This window comes from Schistocerca nitens, chromosome 6 (assembly GCF_023898315.1).
Source record: "Schistocerca nitens isolate TAMUIC-IGC-003100 chromosome 6, iqSchNite1.1, whole genome shotgun sequence".
Classification (NCBI taxonomy): Eukaryota; Metazoa; Arthropoda; class Insecta; order Orthoptera; family Acrididae; genus Schistocerca; species Schistocerca nitens.
The window spans coordinates 87,696,258-87,719,993 of NC_064619.1; the positions used below are offsets into that span (position 1 = coordinate 87,696,258).

The 23,736-nt window shown below is 43.4% G+C and overlaps 1 protein-coding gene across 5 annotated transcripts in view; it reads right to left on the reverse strand.

Moving 5' to 3' along the window:
* Nucleotides 1–23,736, reverse strand: part of LOC126263699 (E3 ubiquitin-protein ligase Nedd-4) — a 200,034-nt gene that overhangs the window by 62,832 nt on the left and 113,466 nt on the right. For 4 of the 5 annotated variants that reach the window (XM_049960835.1, XM_049960833.1, XM_049960831.1 and 1 more), the window contains exons 9-10: nt 12,993–13,184; nt 4,771–4,830 (exon numbers count right to left, since the gene is read on the reverse strand). In XM_049960835.1, coding sequence (XP_049816792.1) covers nt 4,771–4,830; nt 12,993–13,184 — 252 coding nt within the window. The remainder of the gene's footprint in view (nt 1–4,770; nt 4,831–12,992; nt 13,185–23,736) is intronic. The other variant, XM_049960836.1, reaches the window with a different exon arrangement.

Below are 23,736 nucleotides of genomic sequence, written 5' to 3' on the forward strand. Positions count from 1 at the left end.
CAGAGGAGAAAACATAAAAATGCGGTAAATGAAGCAGGCAAAAAGGAATACAAACGTCTCAAAAATGAGATCAACAGGAAGTGCAAAATGGCTAAGCAGGGATGGCTAGAGGACAAATGTAAGGATGTAGAGGCTTGTCTCACCAGGGGTTAGATAGATACTGCCTACAGGAAAATTAAAGAGACCTTTGGAGAAAAGAATATCAAGAGCTCAGATGGAAACCCAGTTCTAAGCAAAGAAGGGAAAGCAGAAAGGTGGAAGGAGTATATAGAGGGTCTATACAAGGGCGATGTACTTGAGGACAATATTATGGAAATGGAAGAGGATGTAGATGAAGATCAAATGGGAGATATGATACTGCGTGATGAGTTTGACAGAGCACTGAGAGACCTGAGTCGAAACAAGGCCCCCGGAGTAGACAACATTCCATTAGAACTACTGACAGCCTTGGGAGAGCCAGTCCTGACAAAACTCTACCATCTGGTGAGCAAGATATATGAGACAGGCGAAATACCCTCAGACTTCAAGAAGAATATAATAATTCCAATCCCAAAGAAAGCAGGTGTTGACAGATGTGAAAATTACCCAACTATCAGTTTAATAAGTCACGGCTGCAAAATACTAACACGAATTCTTTACAGACAAATGGAAAAACTAATAGAAGCCGACCTCGGAGAACATCAGTTTGGATTCTGTAGAAATGTAGGAACACGTGAGGCAATATTGACCCTACGACTTATCTTAAAAGCTAGATTAAGGAAAGGCGAACCTACATTTCTAGCATTTGTAGATTTAGAGAAAGCTTTTGACAATGTTGACTGGAATACTCTCTTTCGAATTCTGAAGGTGGCAGGGGTAAAAAACAGGGAGCGAAAGGCTATTTACAACTTGTGCAGAAACCAGATGGCAGTTATAAGAGTCGAGGGGCACAAAAGGGAAGCAGTGGTTGGGAAGGGAGTAAGACAGGGTTGTAGCCTCTCCCCGATGTTATTCAATTTGTATATTGAGCAAGCAGTGAAGGAAACAAAAGAAAAATTCAGAGTAGGTATTAAAATCCATGGAGAAGAAATAAAAACTTTGAGGTTTGCCGATGACATTGTAATTCTGTCAGAGACAGCAAAGGACTTGGAAGAGCAGTTGAACGGAATGGACAGTGTCTTGAAAGGAGGATATAAGATGAACATCAACAAAAGCAAAACGAGGATAATGGAATGTAGTCAAATTAAGTCGGGTGATGCTGAGGGAATTAGATTAGGAAATGAGACACTTAAAGTAGTAAAGGAATTTTGCTATTTGGGGAGCAAAATAACTGATGATGTTCGAAGTAGAGAGGATATAAAATGTGGGAAGGAAAGCGTTTCTGAAGGAGAGAAATTTGTTAACATCGAGTATAGATTTAAATGTCAGGAAGTCGTTTCCGAAAGTATTTGTATGGAGTGTAGCCATGTATGGAAGTGAAACATGGACGATAAATAGTTTAGACAAGAAGAGAATAGAAGCTTTTGAAATGTGGTGCTACAGAAGAATGCTGAAGATAAGGTGGGTAGTTCACTTAACTAATGAGGAGGTATTGAATAGGATTGGGGAGAAGAGAAATTTGTGGCACAACTTAACTAGTAGAAGGGATCGGTTGGTAGGACATGTTCTGAGGCATCAAGGGATCACCAATTTAGTATTGGAGGGCAGCGTGGAGGGTAAAAATCGTAGAGGGAGACCAAGAGACGAACACACTAAGCAGATTCAGAAGGATTTAGGTTGCAGTAGTTACTGTGAGATGAAGCAGCTTACACAGGATAGAGTAGCATGGAGTGCTGCATCAAACCATTCTCAGGACTGAAGACCACAACAACAACAACATATGTCATAGTTTTACTATACCAAATTAAATAAAACATTGGGCAAAATTTTAAGAGAGTTTGGAGATGCAAAAACGTATTGCATTAACTATGCATATGGTTTATTTTAGCCCATCATCGGAGTGAGCGAAATGTAGATAAGGTATCAAAATTTTATGTAAAATTGAGAGCAGATTGGTATCTCATTTTTTCTTGAGTTATTGGGCTATAGCCTGCATATGTTTGCATGCAGTGTGCTCATTTACATCCTTATGCATTGTGAATCATTCAGTCATAGCAATTGTCATGTTTCCAACAATTGAACTTACTGAAAAGATGTCTTTGCAAGTGATAGCATGCAATGAGGCACATGCATTGCATGATAAATAGCTGAGACTTCTCTATTCATCAAAATATGAGATTAACTTGTCCATGACAATGAGAGGTCAGCAGCTCTGGATGCATACAGACATCCATTGCACTACAGGAAAACCCAAGCGGCACACGAGTAAGTGCCCACAGCACCTGGGGGTATCGGTGTAGCAGTATATCTATACAAGCCCACAGCAGTGAAAAAGTTTAATAAATTAACACACTCCTGTGATGTCAACTCTGAGAAGATACTATTGGGATGTAAGAGAAGAAAATAATCTACTTCCTCCTTACATGGCAGACAGAACAGGAATCAAAATTGCATCCATAATGCCTACTACAATGCTATACTGATACAGCTTGCTGCGTTGTTACCTAGTTAAGGTTGGCAATGAGTGGAGAGAATCCATACCGGCCCAGTCACACAACTTCTGCAGATTTCTCAGTCTCCATAAAAGCCAATTCATGTAGTGCATATAGTATGTAATCTACCAGTTGAGCTTAAATACAGTAGACACAAGAACAAGGAAAGAATGAAATTTAAATTTTCAAATGCCCATAGTGAAGAATATCATATTTTAAGGTTTAAGATTTATGGAACAGTAACTAAAAAAAGCAATTCAAGAAGAAGTAATCACTTTGTGGAATATACTTTAAAACCACAGACTAAACTTAATATTCCAATAAAATAACACAGTTTGATATGCTGCATATGGAACTCTAATTTACATGAGTTGACATGATGAGTGCAACCAGTATCAGACCATGCCTGACCGAAGCATCAAGGTTGACTATTTTGACAGCAGATTTGCTAACGGCCATGTGCTGATGGTACTGTGTTAAAGGTAAATGGTCTATATGGTAATATAAAATCTTGTACATGCATATATACACAACAAAATTAAATTATTCTGAAAGTGCTGAGTAGATAGTAGGTTACACTACCATTCACCTCTCACAATAAATAATACAAGTATAACACTGTATTGTATTCAAAATATGTTAATTGAAATTAATGCATAGGTTGGGAGCAAAATTACAAAGACTGAAGCAGAAACATCAATTATTGGAAACCAGATTAATTTACTTGCAAAATTAATCAGAAAATTATGCCATCATGATTACTCAATGAAAAATGCTGATGCTACTGATATTACACAGGAGTGGCTTTCTGCCCGATTTTGATTTTGTTCCTTTACTGGCTGTGTAACAAAATGCAGCACAACTTTTAAATGATACAACACTGAAAAATCCTTGGTGCAGTACAAACACTAGACATAGCAAAGAAAACCATCCACTGGATAGTGGAAGCACTGAGTGACAAATACACATAGTAACAAGAACTGGGTAATGGTAGCTTTACTTCCAAACCTTTTTTCTGCAATTACTCTCATGAGAAATTTTTAAATGACATGATCATTTTAGCAGGACAAGACACTGAATTACGACTGAGTCATATGATAAAAACTACTGTATTCCAAGTATAATACATTACAACTGTAATCTGATTAGTCTCCTATACAGTAAAGCAAGGTTTAACTTGTGCATTTCGCTACTGTAAAATTCTGATTCTGAAACCAACCGAGCCTAATTTATTCCAATCCATGAGAAACCTTCAAGATAGGAGGTTATATCTAATTAGTAAATACTTGTTTTGAAATAAATGATGAATGAAATCTTTACTCTGCAGTTGTGTGTGCAATCATATGAAACTCACGGCAGATTAAAACAGTGTGCCAGACCAAGACTCAGACTTGGGGTCTTTGCCTTTCATAAGCAACTGCTCTATTGACTGAGCTACCCAAGCACGACTCATAACCCATCTTCACAGCTCTACTTCTGCCAGTAACTCATCTCTGGCCTACCAAACTTCACAGAAGTTCTCCTGCTAGATTTGCAGGACTAGCACTCTTGGAAGAAATGGTACTGCAGAAACATGGCTTAGCCACACCCTTTGTGATGTTTCCAGAAAGAAATTTTCACTCTGTAGCAGAGTGTGCACCAATATGAAACTTCCTGGCAAATTAAAACTGTATGCCGGACGGAGACTAAGTTAGGACAATGGTCTTTCGCAGACTCTGGTGATGGGTTGTCAGCTGTCTTGGGTAGCTCAGTTGGTAAAGTACAGCCCACAAAAGGTAAAGACCCCAAGTTTAAGTCTCAGTCTGGCACACAGTTTTAATCTGCCAGGAACTCGAACAAGATGACATATTATTTGTGCAAATACAATGTTATGATAAGATATTGTTCAGTCACTTTAAGGTAAGCATATTTTCACACAGCAACCGATACATATATTGATATGAGGACAGATGACTACGGAATAGAGAAGGCATCAAACAGCTTACAAGTGCTTATGAAAGCTCAATTTATACAAAATATTTAATCAGAGGGTATGGGAGATTTTTACCTGCTAAGAGACAAAATCTAAGTATTCTGCTGTTTTCAATGCCTCTTCTATTTGATTATCAGTGGTATGTGTGTTTGATACATGTTTGCAAATTTTATCCAATCACAAATATGGTAACCAACAAATCAGGCAAATTACATGTTGACTTCTCACCGTTTGCGATTCCCTGGGAGATGCTGCCGGACTAGGAGCTTCAGGAATTGGCTCACTGTTCTATACCAAAGAAAAAAATATTGTAACATCTGTTTTTCATTGGAAACACTTATTTATTTCACCCTTACATGAAACACTAAAAAACTGTACACATTTATAACGAATATTAACACTGATTGGAAATTAGTATTTACTAAAATTTGTATCAACAGGTGTTCACGCAGCATTCCACTAATGCCTTCGTACAACTGCATTTATTGCAAACTGCATTTATTATGAAAAATATTAATCATATGTGACATTTTCCGCTATTTTTCAGTTTTCCAAAACACTGTTGTGTGACTTATCATATCCATGTTAATGGTGGTTGAACTCCGTGGCTGTCAATTGAATTACTTGAAGTAATGACTGTGCAAGAAAGAAAATATGGAGGAAATAATAATTACAAAAATGTGAAACTTCATATATTTTTAAAAAAGTGAGACTGAGGTAAGTGCAAAATTGTTCATTATGAAATTGATCCACATTGCTATGTGCCAGCCCCTGTGTTTTTAATCAATTTTTCATTAGTCTGAAATAAACATAGCAGGATGACTGCTTTTTCCACACACTCCCATTTCTTGAGATTTCCACCAATTTTTTGAAGTTATTTAATCTTTCTTTTGTGGTTAATTACTTCTGATCCTTTATATCCACTGAACAGTATGTTTACCAAACATACTAACACACACCATACTACACTCTCTGTTATAAGTAACTATGGAAAATCCATGATGGAAAGTAACAATATTATTAAAAGGATAGTTGCTACTCACCATATAGCAGAGATGCTGAGTCACAGATAAGCACAAAAAAAAATGTCAGCAAATGAGCTTTCAGTCAACAAGGCCTACATTGGAGATCGAACACTAACACAAGCGCATCCTGACTCTGACCGCCGACGTCAGACTGCGAGCGGTTGCGCATGACAGGAGATGCAACTGGATGGTGGGGGTAAGGAGGAGGCTGGGGTGGGTAGGGGGAAGGATAGCAGGGCAGGGGGTGGGGATGGTAAAGTGCTGTTTGTGGGATCATACAGGGATGAGGTGGGGAGAGGACAGGGCAGCTAGGTGCAGTCAAGAGGTTAGACAGAGAGCAGAGGAGGAGGGGGGGGGGGGGGGGGGGGGGGGGGGTTAGCAGAAAAGGAGATATGTGAAAAGATGGTGGTTGCTTGGGTGAAATAGAGGACTGTGTAGTGCTGGCATGGGAATAGGGAAGGGGGGCAAGAGGTTAAGGATAAAGACTAATGGAGGTTAAGGCTAGGAGAGTTACAGGAACTTACGATATATTGCAGGCTGAGTTTCCACCTGCCAGTTCAGAAAAGCTGGTGTTGGTGGGAAGGATCCAGATGCCACAGGATGTGAAGCAATCACTGAAATGAAGAACACTGCATGGGGTGGCACGCTCAACAATGAGGTGGTCCAGCTGTTTCTTGGTCACAGCTTAATTCGCAGATCACATGACTGGTTTCACAGGTAGCCCTGCCTTTGATGGGATAGGTGATGCTTGTGACTGGACTGGAGTAGGTGGTGGTGGGAGAATGTATGGAACGTGTCTTACATGTGGGCCTATTACGGGGGTATGAGTCATGGGGCAAGGGACTGGAAGCAGGGATTGGGTAAGGACGGACAAGGGTATTGTGTAGGTTTAGTGGGTGGTGCAATAAAATTGAGGGAGGGGCGGGAAGGATAATGGGTAGGACATTTCTCATTTCAGGGCACAGAAGATAGTTGAAACCCTGGCAGAGAATGTGATTCAGTTACTACAGTCCTGGATGGTACTGAATCACGAAGGGAATGCTCCTCTGTGGCCGTAAGGTGGGATTTTGGGAGGTGGTGTGTGACTGGAGAGATAAGGCAAGGGAGATCTATTTTTGCACAAGGTCAGGATGGTAATTACGTCTGTGAAGGTCTCTGTGAAATCCTTTGTGTATTTGGAGAGGGACTGCTCATAACTACAGATGATATGGCCACAGTGGCTAGGCTGTATGTAAAGGACTTCTTGGTGCGGAATGGGTGGTTGCTATCGAAGTGAAGGTATTGCTGGTGGTTTGTATTTTTGATGTGGATGGTTGAGTAGGACCAAGTAAAGCAAAGGGGGAGAATGTGTTGAGGTTCTGGAAGAATGTGGATAGGATCTCCTCATCCTCGATCCAGATGATGAAGATGTCATCAATGAATCTGAACCAGGTGAGGGGTTTCGGATTATGGGTGTTTAGGAAGGACTCCTCTAGGTGGCCCATGAATAGGCTGGTATAGGATGGTGCCATGCAAGCTCCCATAGCCTTACCCCATATTTGTCTGAAAGTAATGCCTTCAAAGGATAAGTAATTTTGGGCAAAGATACAGTTGGTCATGGCAATTAGGAAGGGGTTCATGAACTTTAGGAAGCATATAGAAGATGGAAGTGTGGGCAATGGTGGTGGTGAGGAGAGAGGTTTAGTCCAGAGAGACGTTCTGGGATGGGCCTAAGGATTTAAGGATAGATTGGGTATTCTGCTGGATTTTTGGAATGGGATCACTTTGGTAGGATTTGTAAGTGAATGAATCAGACAGCTGGCTTCCACCAGGTAACGCTTGCACTTTGAAACAACAGTGGTAGATCCTTTGTCAGCATGTAGAATGCTAAGGTTGGCATCAGTTTTTAGGTGGTGGATTGTGATTCTTTCCGCAGACTCAAGGTTAGTTTGCATGTTGAGTGATTTGGGGAATGATAGTGAGGCTTGATGTTAGGAAATTCTGGACAGTTACGAAGGGGTGATTTGGGGGCAGTGGGGGTGGATCACGGTTGAATGGAGGAGTAAACTGACTCAAGCAGGGCTCAACATTAGTCTTTGGTTGAGTCTGATTGGTAGGGTTGTTGGCAAAGAAGTGTTTCCACTGTAGGGACCAGGAGACATTAACAAGTCCTGCACAACTGAATTTCGGAGCGGGGCAAGAGGTGAGGTTTTTGGAAAGGACTGATACTTCGGCAGGACTAAGGCTTTTGGAGAAAAGGTGCATGACTTGTGTTTTGGGTGTGGATTCTGTGTGGTGGTAGGAGGGAGTTTTGAAGGGTGAGGTAAATGTAATAGGTCTTCACTTCATAGCTGACAAATATGCTTCGCAGACCACCTACATTTACCTCACCCTCAAACTCCCTCCCACCATCATACAGAACCCAGAACCTAAACAGACCTGAAACACAGTCATGAACCTTTCGTCCAAAAGCCTTAGCCCCCACAGAAGTATCTGTCCTTTCCAAGGGCCTCATCTTTTGCCCCACTTCCAAATTCAATCATGCAGGACTGTTAAAAACCACCTCTCCTCCTCCCACTCCCTGCAGTGGAGAAACTTTTTCACCAGCAACCCTACCAATCAGACTCAACCTAAAGCCAACCGTTATCCACCTCCACTGTCCCCAAATCACACCCTGCTAACTTTACAGAATTTCTTAACCTTGAACCTTGCCTCGCCATCCTTCCCCAAATCCCTCAACATATAAACTACCCTTACATCTGCAGAAAGAACTGAAATCCACCACCTAAAAACTGATCCCAATCCTGCAAGCCTGCTTGCTGACAAAGGCTCCAGCACTATTGTTTTGAACTGCAAGGATTAACTGGCCCAAGGACTCTGTCAGCTATCAGATTAATCCACCTACAAACCCTACCAAAGTGACCCCATTCCAGCAGGATCTCTGGTCTCTCCTTTAATCCCGAGGCCCATCCCAGAATCTCTCCCTGGACTCAACCTCTCCCCTCACCACTAGCATTCTCCACACTCCTACCTTCTACATGCTTCCTGAAGCCCATAAACTAAACCACCCAGGATGCCCCATTGTGGCCAGTTACTGTGTCCCCACAGAGAGAATCTCTGCTCTCTTAGACCAACACCTTAAGCCTATAACCTGCAACCTACCCTATTATATGAAAGATACCAACCATTTCCTCCACAGTTGCTATTCCTTTACCACATGGTGCCCTGTTTGTCACTATTGGTGCCTTCTCTCTTTACACTAACATCCCTAATGCCCATGGCCTTACCACGATTGAACACTGCCCTTCCCAACAGAGTCCAAACCTACAACCTCCTTCCTAATTGTCATGACCAACTGTATCCTCACCCACAATTACTTACACTTTGCAAGCATTACACAGAATGAAACTTGGGGTAAGGCTATGGGCACTCGCAATGGCACCATCCTATGCAAATCTATTCATGGGTAACCTAGAGGGATCCTCCCTGAACAACTAGAATCACAAACCCCTCACTTGGTTCAGAACCAGAACCTCAACAGCTTCTACCCCATTTGCTCCACCTGGTCCTACTCAACTGTCCAAATCAAACCTACCAATCACCAGCAATACCTCCACCACTTTGACAGCAGCCACTCATTCCACACCAAGAAGTCTCTTCCATACATCCCCACACCCAGTCACATCTGTAGTGACGAATCGTCCCTCTTGAAATACACGGAGGATTTCACTGAGGCTTTCATACACCTTAATAACCCTCCCGACCTTGTACAAAAACAGATCTCCCAAGCTTCATCTCTCCAGTCACACACCACTTTCCAAATTCCCATCGTCCAGCCACAGAGAAGCTTTCCCTTTGTGACTCAGCACCAGCTGGAACTGGAGCAACTGAATCACCATCTCCACCAGGGTTTCAACTACCTCTCATGCCTTGAAATGAGAAATGTCTTACCGACTATCCTTCCCATCCCTCCCACAGTTGCATTCCACTGCCCATCAATCCTACACAATATCCTTATCTGTCATATCCCTGTAATAGACCTAGAGGCAAGACGTGTCCCATACATCCTCCCACCAACACCCCCCCTACTACTCCAGTCTGGTCACAGGCATCACCTATCCCATCAAAGGCAGGGCTAACTGTGAAACCAGTCATGTGATCTACAAGCTAAGCTACAACCACTGTGCCACATTCTACATTGGCGTCATAACTAACAAGCTGTCTGCTCGCATGAATGGCCACCGACAAATTGTGACCGAGAAACAGCTGGGCCACCCCACTGCTAAACACACGGCCTCAACCTTCATTAGTCTTTACCCTTACCATCTTGCCCCCCTTCCCTGTTCCCATTCCAGCACTACACAGTCATCAATTCCACCAACACACCCACAGCCTTTCTAGCACTCTCCTTTTCCACTAACAACCCCTCACCCGTCGAACCCACCTTGCTATCGCCCCCCCCCCCCCCCCCCTGTCTGCACCATCCTCCTCCTCACCCCCAACACCGAGCTGTGTCTTCCATCATGGGCAGCTGTTCTCAGTCTGACCTCACCACACACAAACAGAGACTGCAGTTGTGTGTGAGAGTTGTGTTTGACTGTGTGTGCATACGTTGTCTGCAATGAAGGCCTTGTGGCTGAAAGCTCATTTTCTGACAGTCTTTTGTTGTGCCTATCTGTGACTCAGCATCTCTGCTATATGGCGAGTAACAACTATCCTTTTCATAATATTGTTCTAAGTAATCATATAAAATAATAACCAAATATTGCTCATTTGTTCAAAGTCATTGATATCTTTTTTTTCCACCTTATGATAGCTCTGGTATCTCAGCCCAACATGTCTGAAGGCCCATAGGGCAGTACGAATATCGATGATGGCCAATGGGAGGCACTGCTGTAATTGTGGGCACTGTAGTCGCCAATGTATGCGCCACTGTGGTCCCCACCTGTCCAGCCAGCCTACCAGGGTCGCGGCTGTCCTATAAAGCCAACGGTGCAGTCGCCCCTTCCATTAGTTGTGATTTCCCTGCATTACCCGTAAAGATCTCACTACACCTCATTATCTTGGTTCCGAATTTGCTTTGTTTAATATTCAATCTATGTTTGCCTTTTGGACTTGTTATTCTATGATGCCACCTCTGTTATCTTTTTTTTTTTTTTTTTTTCCACTTCTTGTTCTCTGGTGAACTGCCATCAGTGCTCTCAGCCAACTGTACAGCCACCATTGGTCCTGAAGTTATTCCTGGACTTTCCCAATTCTGGTCACTATAATGGCAATAACGTAAAAGGTCAGCAGTATACTACAGACTCCAAGCTCATGTATCTCAAACTACAACAGCTGCACTTGTAGCAGCAAGTTGCTACAGCAGTTCCAATGACAATTTCAACTTTTGTTGAATCACTTACAGGTTCCCAATCCATCCAGGCTATGGCCATTTCTGAGGTGGTGTGCTGCCCAACCAACCAGAATTCCCATAGTTTAAATAGGCAAAACAGGATTGGGACACTTATTTGTAGCAGCTGTAACAGCATTCACCACTTTTCAGGTTTGGATGACACTCCAATGATTGCTGTTCTTTTTATGGGGTTCCCCAGACATGTCTTTCTTGCCACAGAAATTGGTTCCACTCTCTAACCTGGTTGTGCTCACATTCATGGAGATGTGTTCATTGTTGTGCAATTCACAACAATTCCATGTGGTTGCAATGCGCCTCGAGTTTCACCGGAACCACAAACAGCCTGATCAGCCATGCTGTTCATAGGTGATTTCGGAAAGGTTGAGTCGACATTGCGATTTCACTTGGGCAAAACCTGCTTGCAAAACTTTATATCCAGATTCACTGATTCGAGATGATGATGTCCAGTTGCCTCCTGATACAGAAGTTCGCACTGTACTCTTCAAACTCGTCAACCCTTCCTAAGATACTATTTTTAAAATCGTGCCCTCTTTTGAGATCACACAGTCTGGAAACTAACGCCTCATGGCTTGACCTCAGGTAGTGGTAGTCCAGCCCCTTCCTCAGAGATGGAATTCTTGCAAGGCTTTTTTCCACCAGCGGTGCAATAATTCATGGATTACAGATGTCTCCAAGGCCTCAGAACAACTTCTTGTGCCCTGATTTCAAAGCACACACCCTAACATGCAGACTGTTCAGATTGCTGGGCGCACTGCACCTGTGGTGGGAAAGATGAGCACCTATGTACTGTTTGTTGTCAATTGTCAACACAGCTGGATGCCCCCTCCCCCGCCACACACACGCATCATTGTGGATAGTCCACCGTTTCAACCACTCCCCATCCAACAGAGAAGCAGATAATATGGTCCATAAGTTTCAACAGCAAATGCTGAAAGTGGTGGGCACATCCACCACAATGGCTGCACTCACATTGTTCCTCAGCTTGTAATAGTACGGTGGAGCTCCTCCATGGGTGGTAACCACATACTGTCCTCCAGCAGCACCACAGCCAACAGAACCACTGAGTGTTCTAGCAGATGCAGCTGTGTGGGCACACTCATCTGAGGGTGAAATCCTTGTTGGTGCCAGCCACGGTGGTAACCACCCACAGGCGGCATCTTACAACGGTGGACACACTAACGCTGGCACTCCAACCACCTTGTCCAAACCTACCAGCTGTCCCATTTCCACTGCCTGGAACACCCGTCATTGCACCCCCACACCCGCCAAGATACAAATTATATTTTCAGGCCCCAGCAGAGGGAGATTTGGCATCTTGTCCTGGCATGTTTGTAGACATGCCGGATGGTATGGACATCTATGACAGCCACTAGGTGCAGCTGCTCCAATTGTGGGAATTGCAGTCACCGACGTAAGCACCGTCATAGGCCACATCTGTCAGGCTGGCCTGTCAGAGCTCATGGCTGCTATATAAAGCCAAGAGCATGGCTGCTCCATCTATTAGTTAAGATTTTTCTGCATTACTGTATACATCTCACTACATGTCATTGTCTTGGTTCTAAATTCACTACCTCTTAGTATTCGGACTTTGTTTGCCCTCTGGACTTGCTATTCTGCCGTGCTGTCTCCCAAGTCTGTCATTCTCTCAATGCTCTCGCCCAGTTGGCCAGCCACAACAGTTTCTGAAGTTGTTCCCGGACTTGTCCAATTCCGATCCCTATAATAGCTATGTGCAGAGGTGTGTGGACACAAATACGTGATTACATAAACCCTTGAAGTAATCCACAACTTGTTCTTAATAGTCATATACACAATGAGTCTTTATTGCTGTCATCTTAACCACAATTTCCCTGCTGAGATCATCAACAGACAGGTATACAGGAGGGTCTCATGCAGTATCATAAACTTATTCGTGCATACTCAAAAAAAAAAAAAAAAACATCGACACTTATGCTGAAGTAAAATGTGGAGTGTGGACAATAATGTTATAAACATCAGTGCATCCAAAATGTTTTAATTTATTTCCATACCTCATCACTACCACCATCACTTAACAACTGATGAATCTCTTCATTTAAAAGATGAATCTGTTGATCCAATATTTGCTCATCCAAGTCTTCATCATCACCATCATAATCCTCATCACCACCACCACCATCACCACGAACACCACCAACACCGTCACCATCACCATCACGATTACTATCAGTCTCGATACTTTCCTGTTTTATTACGAGTTAGCATGCACAAAATAAAAAAGCCATGCTTATTAAAGCTATAGTACAGAATTCTCCTTGTCATGCAAACAGGTTAATTAATGATGAATCTTATGGACTTTTTTTATTTTCCAGCCAATGTTGGCTAACACAAAGATATATCTTATACTCAGTGCAACAGATAAACAAGAAAACTAGAGCAATGACAGAATTTTGAATTAATTGTCAACAAATTAAATATTTAGTGCTTTATTTTTAGTAAGTTGAATTCAATGAAAAGGCACATTTTGAAAAGCAGTGTGAACTGAAGGAAGTCTAATAAAGGGTTGACATCCCATAATGAATTTTATGTCAGGTTCCAGCTCAAGATACAGATTCAATGTATAGCCTTTGTTTGCTTAATTTGAGGTAACATTCCCTTTACGAAAATAACCAAAACTATTTATAAACTACTACAGACAAAAAGTGAAGCTGGTTTTAATTTACATTACAGTAATAAAAGACGGGAAAGAGGAAATAAAAGTACAGAAAATAAATATATTTACGAGGGGCATTCAATAAGTAATGCAATACACTTTTTTCTGAAAGCAAGTTGGTTTTCTTGCGGATTCCAGTACACTATATTGTTCTCCACTCTTTTTGCTACAAAATCCTATTTTTCAACATCATCTCTGTTCAGTGCGACATCCATACACCACCATCCTTCACTGTGCCAAACAAATGGAAGACAGACAGTCGGAGTCTAGATTGTAAAATGGTCTTCTGTTATGGGGCAAAGAACCCAGGGGGTGCACACCTTTGGGTAGTCCAACTGGAGGGCAAGTGTGTCAGCATTACCAACAGAGATGTCCAGTTGTGGAGCAAGGTGTCAGTACATTCCAACATTGTAGGAGTCACAGCTGCATTCGACCCGACTGCACATGAAGAATCTTACAGGTTTGTGCGACCTTGTTTTGATGATTACAGACACCTTCCCCAACGACTCACTGTGCTTTTGTTCACTGTCAGATCTCCATAGATATTCCGCAAGCACCTATGAATATTTTTATTGCTATGGCTTTCTGCCAAAAGAAAATCAGCGACAGCTCTCTACTTGGAACACACATCCATTACAGATGCAATTTTGAAGGCTACATATAGTGCTATCATCTGTCTGAACTTCATGAAACTAAATGGGCTGAGGTGGGAATATTCCATGATGTACCACAGCAAGTTTCACACGTTTTTCAACTGAAATTGGCTGAGAAAAAATGCATTACATTACTTATCGAATATTCCTCGTACATTCACAGTGTCATGTACAACCCTACAGGCTGTTTGTATAACAGATGCAGTTAATGTAAGTTTATTAAAAACTACAAGGTAAAGATATGAGCATGGTATGACCAATGAACACATTAGGATATAAGAACTATTAGAACTATTTTCAATGTGAAACAGACTAGACTTCAGATGGTGGCGGCGGAGGGGAAGGGGGGGGGGGGGCAGAATAAAGAATCAGTAAACATAAAAATGACATTAAAAACATCTGTAATAAACAGAGAGAGAGAGAGAGAGAGAGAGAGAGAGAGAGAGAGAGAGACTAATGAGGGTGTTTAGGATCCCAGTAACATTTATATTAACTTATTTAAAATCACAGAAGCTAGCCCCTATATTCAGGTGCACGTATATGTGAATCCTGTGTTTACGATTTAATAATTATGTTTCCTTTATCCTTAAGCTTCATGAAACTAAATATTTGGCTCAAACTCCTCTCCAAGCACTGTACCTCTAAAAGTGCCAACGTTATCAATAGGAGCATTTCTGTGGTTGCCTACTTCAATTTTTGTCTCTTATTAGTCTTTACCTATCATTGCTCTCCTTGTATCTTCAAAGAATTATTTCCTGGTCTATTTCTGCATCTTCCCTTCAGTACTTCTAGAAAATTTTGTTGCAAACATTGGATCTCTATACAAGCCCTACATTTCTACATACCTGAGGAGTTGCTTTTCTCCAGTTATTTAAGGACTTCTTGATTCGCTATTATATGGGTCAAACTCTGAGTTACTTTTTAAATCCCCAATTTTGTCACTTTTACCTGCTGTCAATTTTTCTGCTAAATTCTTCTACCCACTTTTAAAAAGTAACATAAGTAACATCCTGCAGCAAACAGATTGATTAAGTTTTCATTGAGTTTCAAAGATGCCCTTATAAAAAAGCTTCTGTTGTCTTATTAGCACAAAGCACATTTATCGCTTACTATCCTCCTAATTTCTAAAGAACGTCAGGCATATTACAGCATTTTTCTTACTTAGACACTTTTACCTATGTGATATAGCTTTTCAGTTGTATTAGGGTCATTCAAAAGTGAATGAGCTGGAGGCTGTAATATTAAAACTGCTAAAGGGATCACAATGCCATTGCCCAAAGAAGAAGGTGTGGTCCTTGTAAGTGTGCTGAAGCTGCAAACTTGCTGCTAGAGAGACACGGGTACAAACCCACATGACTGAACGAACACTTTCACATGTCAATCATCCACAACGTTCAGTTGTGATGACAACAGAGAACTGAAGGCTTACAAAGAAGGGAAAAGGGGTATAACATGTTTCCTACAGTGGAATAAGTGCAGGCAATGGATATTCATCAAAGAATGACAAGTTTACAAAGAGCACTGCATATCTATTACACGTGTCAAGGCATGGCACAAGCAATCTAGAGAAGGAAGGATGTCACTGGCCAATACACACAATCTGGAAAGCCACACTGCATTAAGGATTCCATTGTCCAGTAGATGGTATCTGTTTTTTGAAGACTAGCACATTGCAGTGGCAGCTATTGCCCCAAGAGGTTCGATTTAGCATCAGGACTGCGATGGATATCCAGTGCTCTCCATACACTTTTTCCATTATTTGATGAATTTCCATTTCCCACACTACTCCTGCAATAAGGAAAGGCACTACAACTGTTTGCTGATCTACTGAAGCCTCCATTTCAGTGTTTTCAACACAACTGAGTGCACTTGACAGCAGACACGTAAGTGTGCAACTCTAGCACCGACATTGGGCCTCAGCATTTTCGTCAGGATCAAACCTTTCCGCAGGCAATGACATTACAAGCTCTTCAGTGGTTTTCATTTTGCAGCCTCTAGCTCTTTTTTGTGAGCTTAATACTTTAATTTTTGTTGACTGACTCCGGGAAGCAATGGCTACAGTGGTCCACAGCATATACCGTCCACAGTTGGGTTGGAGTCTCATGATATAGTAACAAAATCTGCATTCAACATCTGATGGTGACTAGGAGAGCTGACAAAGTATTGTGTAAAAAGAAAATGACAATTTAGCTACAAATGAAAAAAAAACTTTTAAACTAATAATTTCCCAGAGAAAGCCTGAAGAGTCACAATCAACATATTTTCATTGGCACAGCACAGACATACACGAAATCATCACTTAATTACATTGGATATCTGAGACATCACTTTTTTAAAATGAGTTAGTTAATTCTCATTGTATAATTAAGGTAGTGAGCAAACTAAAAGCACACAAACAAGATTGACATTGTTGCTAAGATGATTATTTTTCAGAGCTATTTAACACAGAAAACACACACGCACAATGTAATGTAACTGTCAATGTCATACAGAAATGGAGAATACAAGACACACAACTAGTACACAACTCGCTACAAATGTTTATTTCATTTTCGTAATTTATAATGTACCTTATTGTCTAGAGGTAGTGCTTCTGACTAGTAATTGGGGGCCCTGGTTCGGGGACAGCCTCTGCTTAAATTTTGAATAAAAATCATTAACAATGGCAGCTGGTACAAGGTGACTCCCTTGTTCTGCCAAAGGACTTGTCAAAGAGGGCAGAGGAGCAGACAGAGTTTCAAGGCAACCTCCAGCCCTTGGAGTAAGAAACTGGTCAAAAATCAGCAATAATCAATGGCATGAGGGTACAAATGGCAAACAGAAACCACTACATTAAACAGCCACTTGTGTATCTATAGGGGACGTGGCATACAATTGAAAAAATGTCATGAAGATCTCTCCACTGATTAATGATACTGGATTAGTCCACCATTTAGAGTAACAATGAGAAAAAGATTACATAACCAATGAAAGTTGAGCATACTATGAGTTGGAAGGTAGAATGTCATAAATTTTAACATGGTAGGGAGGCTAAAAAACCTAAAAATGAAATTGCAAAGGCTCAGTCTAAACATAGTGGCGTCAGTGAAGTGAAATCGAAAGAAAATGAGGATTTTTAGTTAGCCAAGTATAGAGTTCCGCCAACAGCAGCAGGAAATAGTATAATGGGAACAGTATTCATTATGAATAGGAAAGTGGAGTTACAGCAAACAGCTCATTCATAGGGTTGCTCTCATGAGAATCTGCAGTTAACCAGTTCTGATAAGTGTGCCAAAGTCACCAGCAGAAGATGAAGGAATAAGGTATATGAGAATACTGAATGAGTAATTCAGTATGTAAAAGGAGACCACAGCTTGAATACAGTGAACAAGTTCACATGGATGTAAGTTGCGGCAGGCATGCAGAGATGAAGGGGCTTGCACAGGATAGACTAGAATAAAGAACTTATCGAACTAGTCTTCAGGCTAAAGGCAACAACAACAACAACAACAACAACAACAACAATTGGAAAGCAGTATTAGGTGGAAGAATTGAAGAAAGAGTTACAGGCAAATATGGACTTGGTAGCAGAACAGAGAGAAAAAGGCTAATTGAGTTCCACAATGATTTTCAGCAAGTTGTTGCTAATACAGTGTTCGAAAATCACAAGAGGAGGATGTATTCTTCAAAGGGCTTTCAGATACAAGAAGATTCCAGCTGAATTACGTCAGTGTCGGACAGATTCTAAAACTCAGATGCTGGATTGTGAGGCGAATTCAGGAGCAGATGTAGACTTGGATCACAATTTAGTAATGATGAAGAGCAGACTGAGATTTAAGATACTCCTGCTGAAAATTCATTGTGCAAGGAAGTGGAATGCTAGAGCACTGATGAATGAGGAGATGTAAGTTCTCTGAGGTTATATATACTGTGATAATGAATACAGTTCATCTGAAGAGCAATGGATATCTTTAAAAAGCACAGAAAACTTAGGTACAAGGAAGATAACTACAAATAAATATTGGGTAACATGAAATATTTCAACTGATCAATGAAAGGAGGAACTACAAAAATGTTCAGAGAAATTCAGAAATATAAACCACTTAGAAATTAAATAAACAGGAACTGCAGGGAAACCAAGACAAAATGGCTCAGGAAAAATTGAAGAAATATTACAAAGAAATGGTTGCAGATGGACTGATTCAGAATGCAGGTAAGTCCAAATAACTTTTGATTAAATTAAAGGCAAGGGTGTCAACTGGGAATTTCACTGTTAAGTGGCGAGGAGAGAACAGATAGGTAGAAAAAGTACACTGGAGGCCTTGTCTGATATCACGACTGCAGGAGAAATGGAAGTCAATATGGAAGATGTTGGACCTCCAGTATAAGAGGCAGAATTCATTAGAGCTTCAAAACATCTGTGATCAAATAAGGCAGAAGGGATAGATAACATTTGAAATTTATAAAATAATTTTGGGAAGAGGCAACTGTGACCTCCCCATCTCTCTTTGCTCCATTTCTTTCGCTGATCTTCCCTCTTCTTTCTTCCTTCTTTGTACCATGGTTATATCTCGGGGTTTTCAATGCAGAAATATAGTGATTTTGGTTTGGTTTTAGGGCGCAAAACTGCTATGGTCATTAGCGCCCAGCCTGTGACTTAGGAAATAGTAAAAAAAAACCGAAACTGAAAATCAGCAGCAATGGGAACAAAGTCATAAAATTGGAGAAACTAAAAGCAGAAGGAAGGCTTAAAAATCCACTACAGAAAGGGGTTGGTTGTCCCCAAAAAAGCTTCAAATGACTGACGTCATTTCACTAGCACTAATAAACTGGAGAACGCGGTCGGCTGAGCGCGTGTCATCTGCTAAAATCGACGATAGATCAGGCGATAGCTGTATACGGGCGCGTAACGGATTAAAATAGGGGCATTCAATTAAAAGGTGTCGTACCGTCCACAGCTGAGAGCAGTGGGGACAGAGTGGGGGAGGATCGCCGCTTAAAAGATGTCGATGGCTAAAAAGACAGTGCCCTATCCGGAGTCTAGTTAAAATTACCTCCTCCCGACGACGCGTTCGGGAGGAAGAAGTCCAAGCGCAAGGAAGAGCTTTCACTTCCCGCAATTTATTATTGGGAAGTGTTAACCAATGCGCATGCCATAAATGAGCAACTTTGCGACATAAACCGCTCCGTAGATCGGTGAAGGGAAGCGATTGAATAGCTGGCCGAGGAAGAGAGACTGCAGCCTTGGCCGCTATATCGGCCGCCTCATTCCCACAGATACCAGCGTGTCCCGGGAGCCAGAGGAACGCCACCGAGACGCCCCCCAGATGGAGCAAGCGCAGACAGTCCTGAATCCGGTGGACCAGAGGGTGCACAGGGTAAAGAGCTTGGAGACTGAGGAGAGAGCTGAGAGAATCTGAGCAGATAACGTACTGTATCCGCCGATGGCGGCGGATGTAGTGGACAGCCTGGAGAACAGCGTAAAGCTCCGCAGTATACACCGAACACTGGTCGGGAAGCCGAAATTGATTTGGGGTGTCGCCAACAATATAGGCACTCCCTACACCTAACGATGTTTTCGAGCCGTCGGTGTAAATAAATGTGGCGTCCGTCATTTGTGCACATAGAGCAGCAAATGCCCGACGATAAACAAGTGTAGGGGTACCATCCTTGGGAAATCAACAAAGGTCACGGAGCAGGCAGATCCGGGGACGGAGCCAAGGCGGTGCTGTACCCGAAGTTGTCAAAAAGGTTTTAGGAAAGCGGAAGGAAAGAGAACGGAGCAGTTGACGGAAGCGGACTCCCGGGGGTAGTAGGGAGGAGGAGCGGCCAGCATACCCTACATCAAATGAGGCGTTGAAAAAAAGGGCATGGGCTGGATTAGCAGGCATGGAAGACAGATGGCTAGCATAACGACTTAGAAGGACCACTCGCCGATTGGACAATGGAGGTTCAGCAGTCTCAGCATAAAGGCTTTCCACAGGGCTAGTGTAAAAAGCTCCAGACACTAAACGTAATCCACGGTGGTGGATAGAGTCGAGACGCCGAAGAATAGACGGCCGAGCAGAGGAGTAGACTATGCTTCCATAATCCAATTTCGAGCGCACTAAGGCGCGATAGAGGCGGAGAAGGACCACTCGGTCCGCTCCCCAGGAGGTACTATTCAGGACACGGAGGGTGTTAAGCGATCACAGACAGCGAGCCGAAAGATAGGAAACGTGGGAGGACCAGCACAGTTTTCTGTCAAACGTAAGACCCAAGAATTTAGCGACGTCTGAAAACGGAAGGTTGACAGGTCCTAGATGTAAGGAGGGCGGAAGAAACTCCTTACGTCGCCAAAAATTAACACAAACGGTCTTACTGGGAGAGATACGGAAGCCTGTTTCGATGCTCCAAGAGTGGAGGCGATCGAGACATCCTTGAAGACGTCGTTCAAGAAGGCTGGTCCGTTGAGAGCTGTAGTAGATCACAAAATCATCCACAAAGAGGGAGCCCGAGACATCAGGAAGGAGACAATCCATAATTGGATTTATAGCGATAGCAAACAGTACAACACTCAGCACGGAGCCCTGGGGTACCCCGTTTTCTTGGGAGAAAGTGTGGGAGAGAGTAGTGTTCACCCGCACCCTAAATGTGCGCTCTGCCATAAATTCGCGAAGAAAAAGGGGCAGCCGGCCTCGAAAGCCCCAAGAGAACAGTGTGCGGAGGATGCCTGTCCTCCAACAGGTATCGTATGCTCTCTCCAGATCAAAAAATATTGCTACCGTTTGGCGTTTCCGGAGAAAATTGTTCATGATATAAGTGGAGAGAGCAACAAGATGGTCAACTGCAGAATGATGCTTTCGGAATCCGCATTGGGCAGGTGTTAAAAGACTGCGGGATTCCAGCCACCACGCTAAACGGTAATTCACCATACGCTCCAAAACCTTACAGACACTACTCGTGAGAGAAATGGGGCGATAGCTAGAGGGGAGATGTTTGTTCTTTCCAGGTTTCGGAACAGGAACGACGATAGCTTCCCGCCATCGTCTGGGAAAAGTACTGTCGGTCCAAATTCGATTATAAAGGCGAAGGAGGTAACGCAGACTATGGGTTGATAAATGCAGCAACATTTGGACGTGGATACCATCTGGTCCTGGGGCGGAGGAGCGAGAAGAAGAGAGTGCATGTTGGAGTTCCCGCAAGGAGAAAACAGTATTGTAGCTTTCGCGATTTTGAGAGGAGAAAGCAAGAGGTCGCACTTCCGCTGCACGTTTCTTCGGGAGAAACGCTGGCGGGTAATTTGAAGAGCTCGAAATCTCGGCAAAGTGCTGACCCAACGAGTTAGAAATTGCGACGGGGTCCACTAATGTGTCATGCGCGACAGTGAGCCCAGAGACCAGGGAGAAACTAGGCGCGCCTGAGAACCGTCGAAGCCGACTCCAAACTTCCGAGGCGGGAGTGAAGGTGTTAAATGAGTTAATAAAGAATTTCCAGCTTGCCTTCTTGCTATCGCAGATGACACGACGGCAACGCGCTCGTAGCTGCTTATAGCGGATACAGTTGGCCAAAGTAGGATAGTGGCGGAAAACGCGGAGAGCACGTCGCCGCTCACGTAGTGCATCACGGCATGCCTCGTTCCACCAAGGAACTGGGGGGCGCCGGGGCAATTCGGAGGTGCGTGGTATTGAATGTTCCGCAGCTGTAAGAATAACATCGGTAATATGTGTGACCTCATCGTCGACGCTGGGAAAGTGACGGTCATCGAATGTCGCTAGAGACGAAAAAAGTGTCCAATCGGCTTGAGCAAACTTCCAGCGTCGCAGGCGCATATATGGCCGTTGAGGCTGCAGTCTAAGGACACATGGAAAGTGGTCACTGGAGTGTGTATCATCAAGGGCGAACCATTCGAAGCGCCGAGCTAGCGGAACAGTACCGACCACAAGGTCCAAATGAGATAAATTTGCCGTGGAGGCAGACAAAAACGTAGGGACCCCAGTGTTGAGGCAAACTAGATCTGCTTGGTGGAAGACGTCTAGCAATAGTGAGCCACGTGGACAAGGATGTGGAGATCCCCAAAGCGGGTGGTGGGCATTGAAGTCCCCAACCAGCAAATATGGGGGTGGAAGCTGACCAAGAAGATGAAGGAGATCAGCTCGTGCCATTGGTGTGGACGATGGAATGTATACAGTACAAAGAGAGAACGTATATCCGGAAAGGGAAAGACGGACGGCGACAGCTTGGAAGGAAGTGTTTAAATGGATTGGGTGATAATGGACAGTTTCATGGAGAAGAATCATGAGTCCTCCGTGTGCTGGAGTGCCTTCAACAGAGGGGAGATCATATCGGACAGACTGAAAATGAGGGAGAACAAAGCGGTCATGGGGACGCAGCTTTGTTTCCTGAAGACAGAAGATGACCGGCGAGTAGGATTGTAAGAGGATCGACAATTCATCCCGATTGGCTCGAATACCGCGGATATTCCAGTGGATAATGGACATAGGGTGAACAGAAAATGGAGGAATGGGACCAAGGTCGCTGTCAATCAACGACTGCTCGGAGCTTGCGACCGACAGCATGGAATGGCATTCAGCCGAAGGCAGAAGATCCTGATCCATAGGTTGGTCAGGAGCAGCTCCTGCCACCAGCGACTGGCCGGTTGATCGGCCGCCAGCAGTGCGCCTCGGCGACACAGAAGACGACCGAGGGCGACTTCCGCCAGGTGGTGCTGTAGATGGGACACGCCTTGGCGGAGAAGGAGAGGAACTGGGTTTCTTTGTAGCCTTCTTGGAAGTATGATGTTTAGAGGAAGGAGGAACCGATGGTTGGGAAGTTGCCGTACGTAAAAACTCTTCACGAGTATGCTCTTTTTTCGAAGTCTTGGTGTCTGACTTTTGGGCTCGAGATTTAGCAGAACTCGACAAAGGGTGAGCCAGAGAGTGGGCAGGCGAAAGTGGTGAGGTTGAACGGGCGATCTTTGCGCTGGCCGATCTGACGACCGTGGCACTAAAGGTGAGGTCGCAAGTCTGCGTGGCCGCCTCCATTGTTGGCCGAGGAGAAGCAAGGACAGTGCTGTAGTTTCCTTTCTGAGGCACGGTGGGCTGTCGACTGGCGAATAATTTTCGAGCAGCAAAGGTCGACACCTTTTCCTTCACCCTAATTTCCTGGATGAGTTTTTCGTCCTTAAAAACGGGGCAATCTCGAGAGGAAGCGGCGTGGTCACCCATACAGTTGATGCAGCGATGGGATGGAGTTGGACAAGCACCCTCATGGGCATCCCTGCCACACGTAACACATTTGGCCAGATTGGAACAGGACTGGCTGGTGTGATTGAACCGCTGGCACCGATAGCAACGCGTAGGGTTCGGGACGTAAGGGCGAACGGAAATTATCTCATAGCCGGCTTTGATTTTCGATGGTAGTTGAACTTTGTCAAATGTCAAGAAGACAGTGCGGGTTGGAATGATGTTC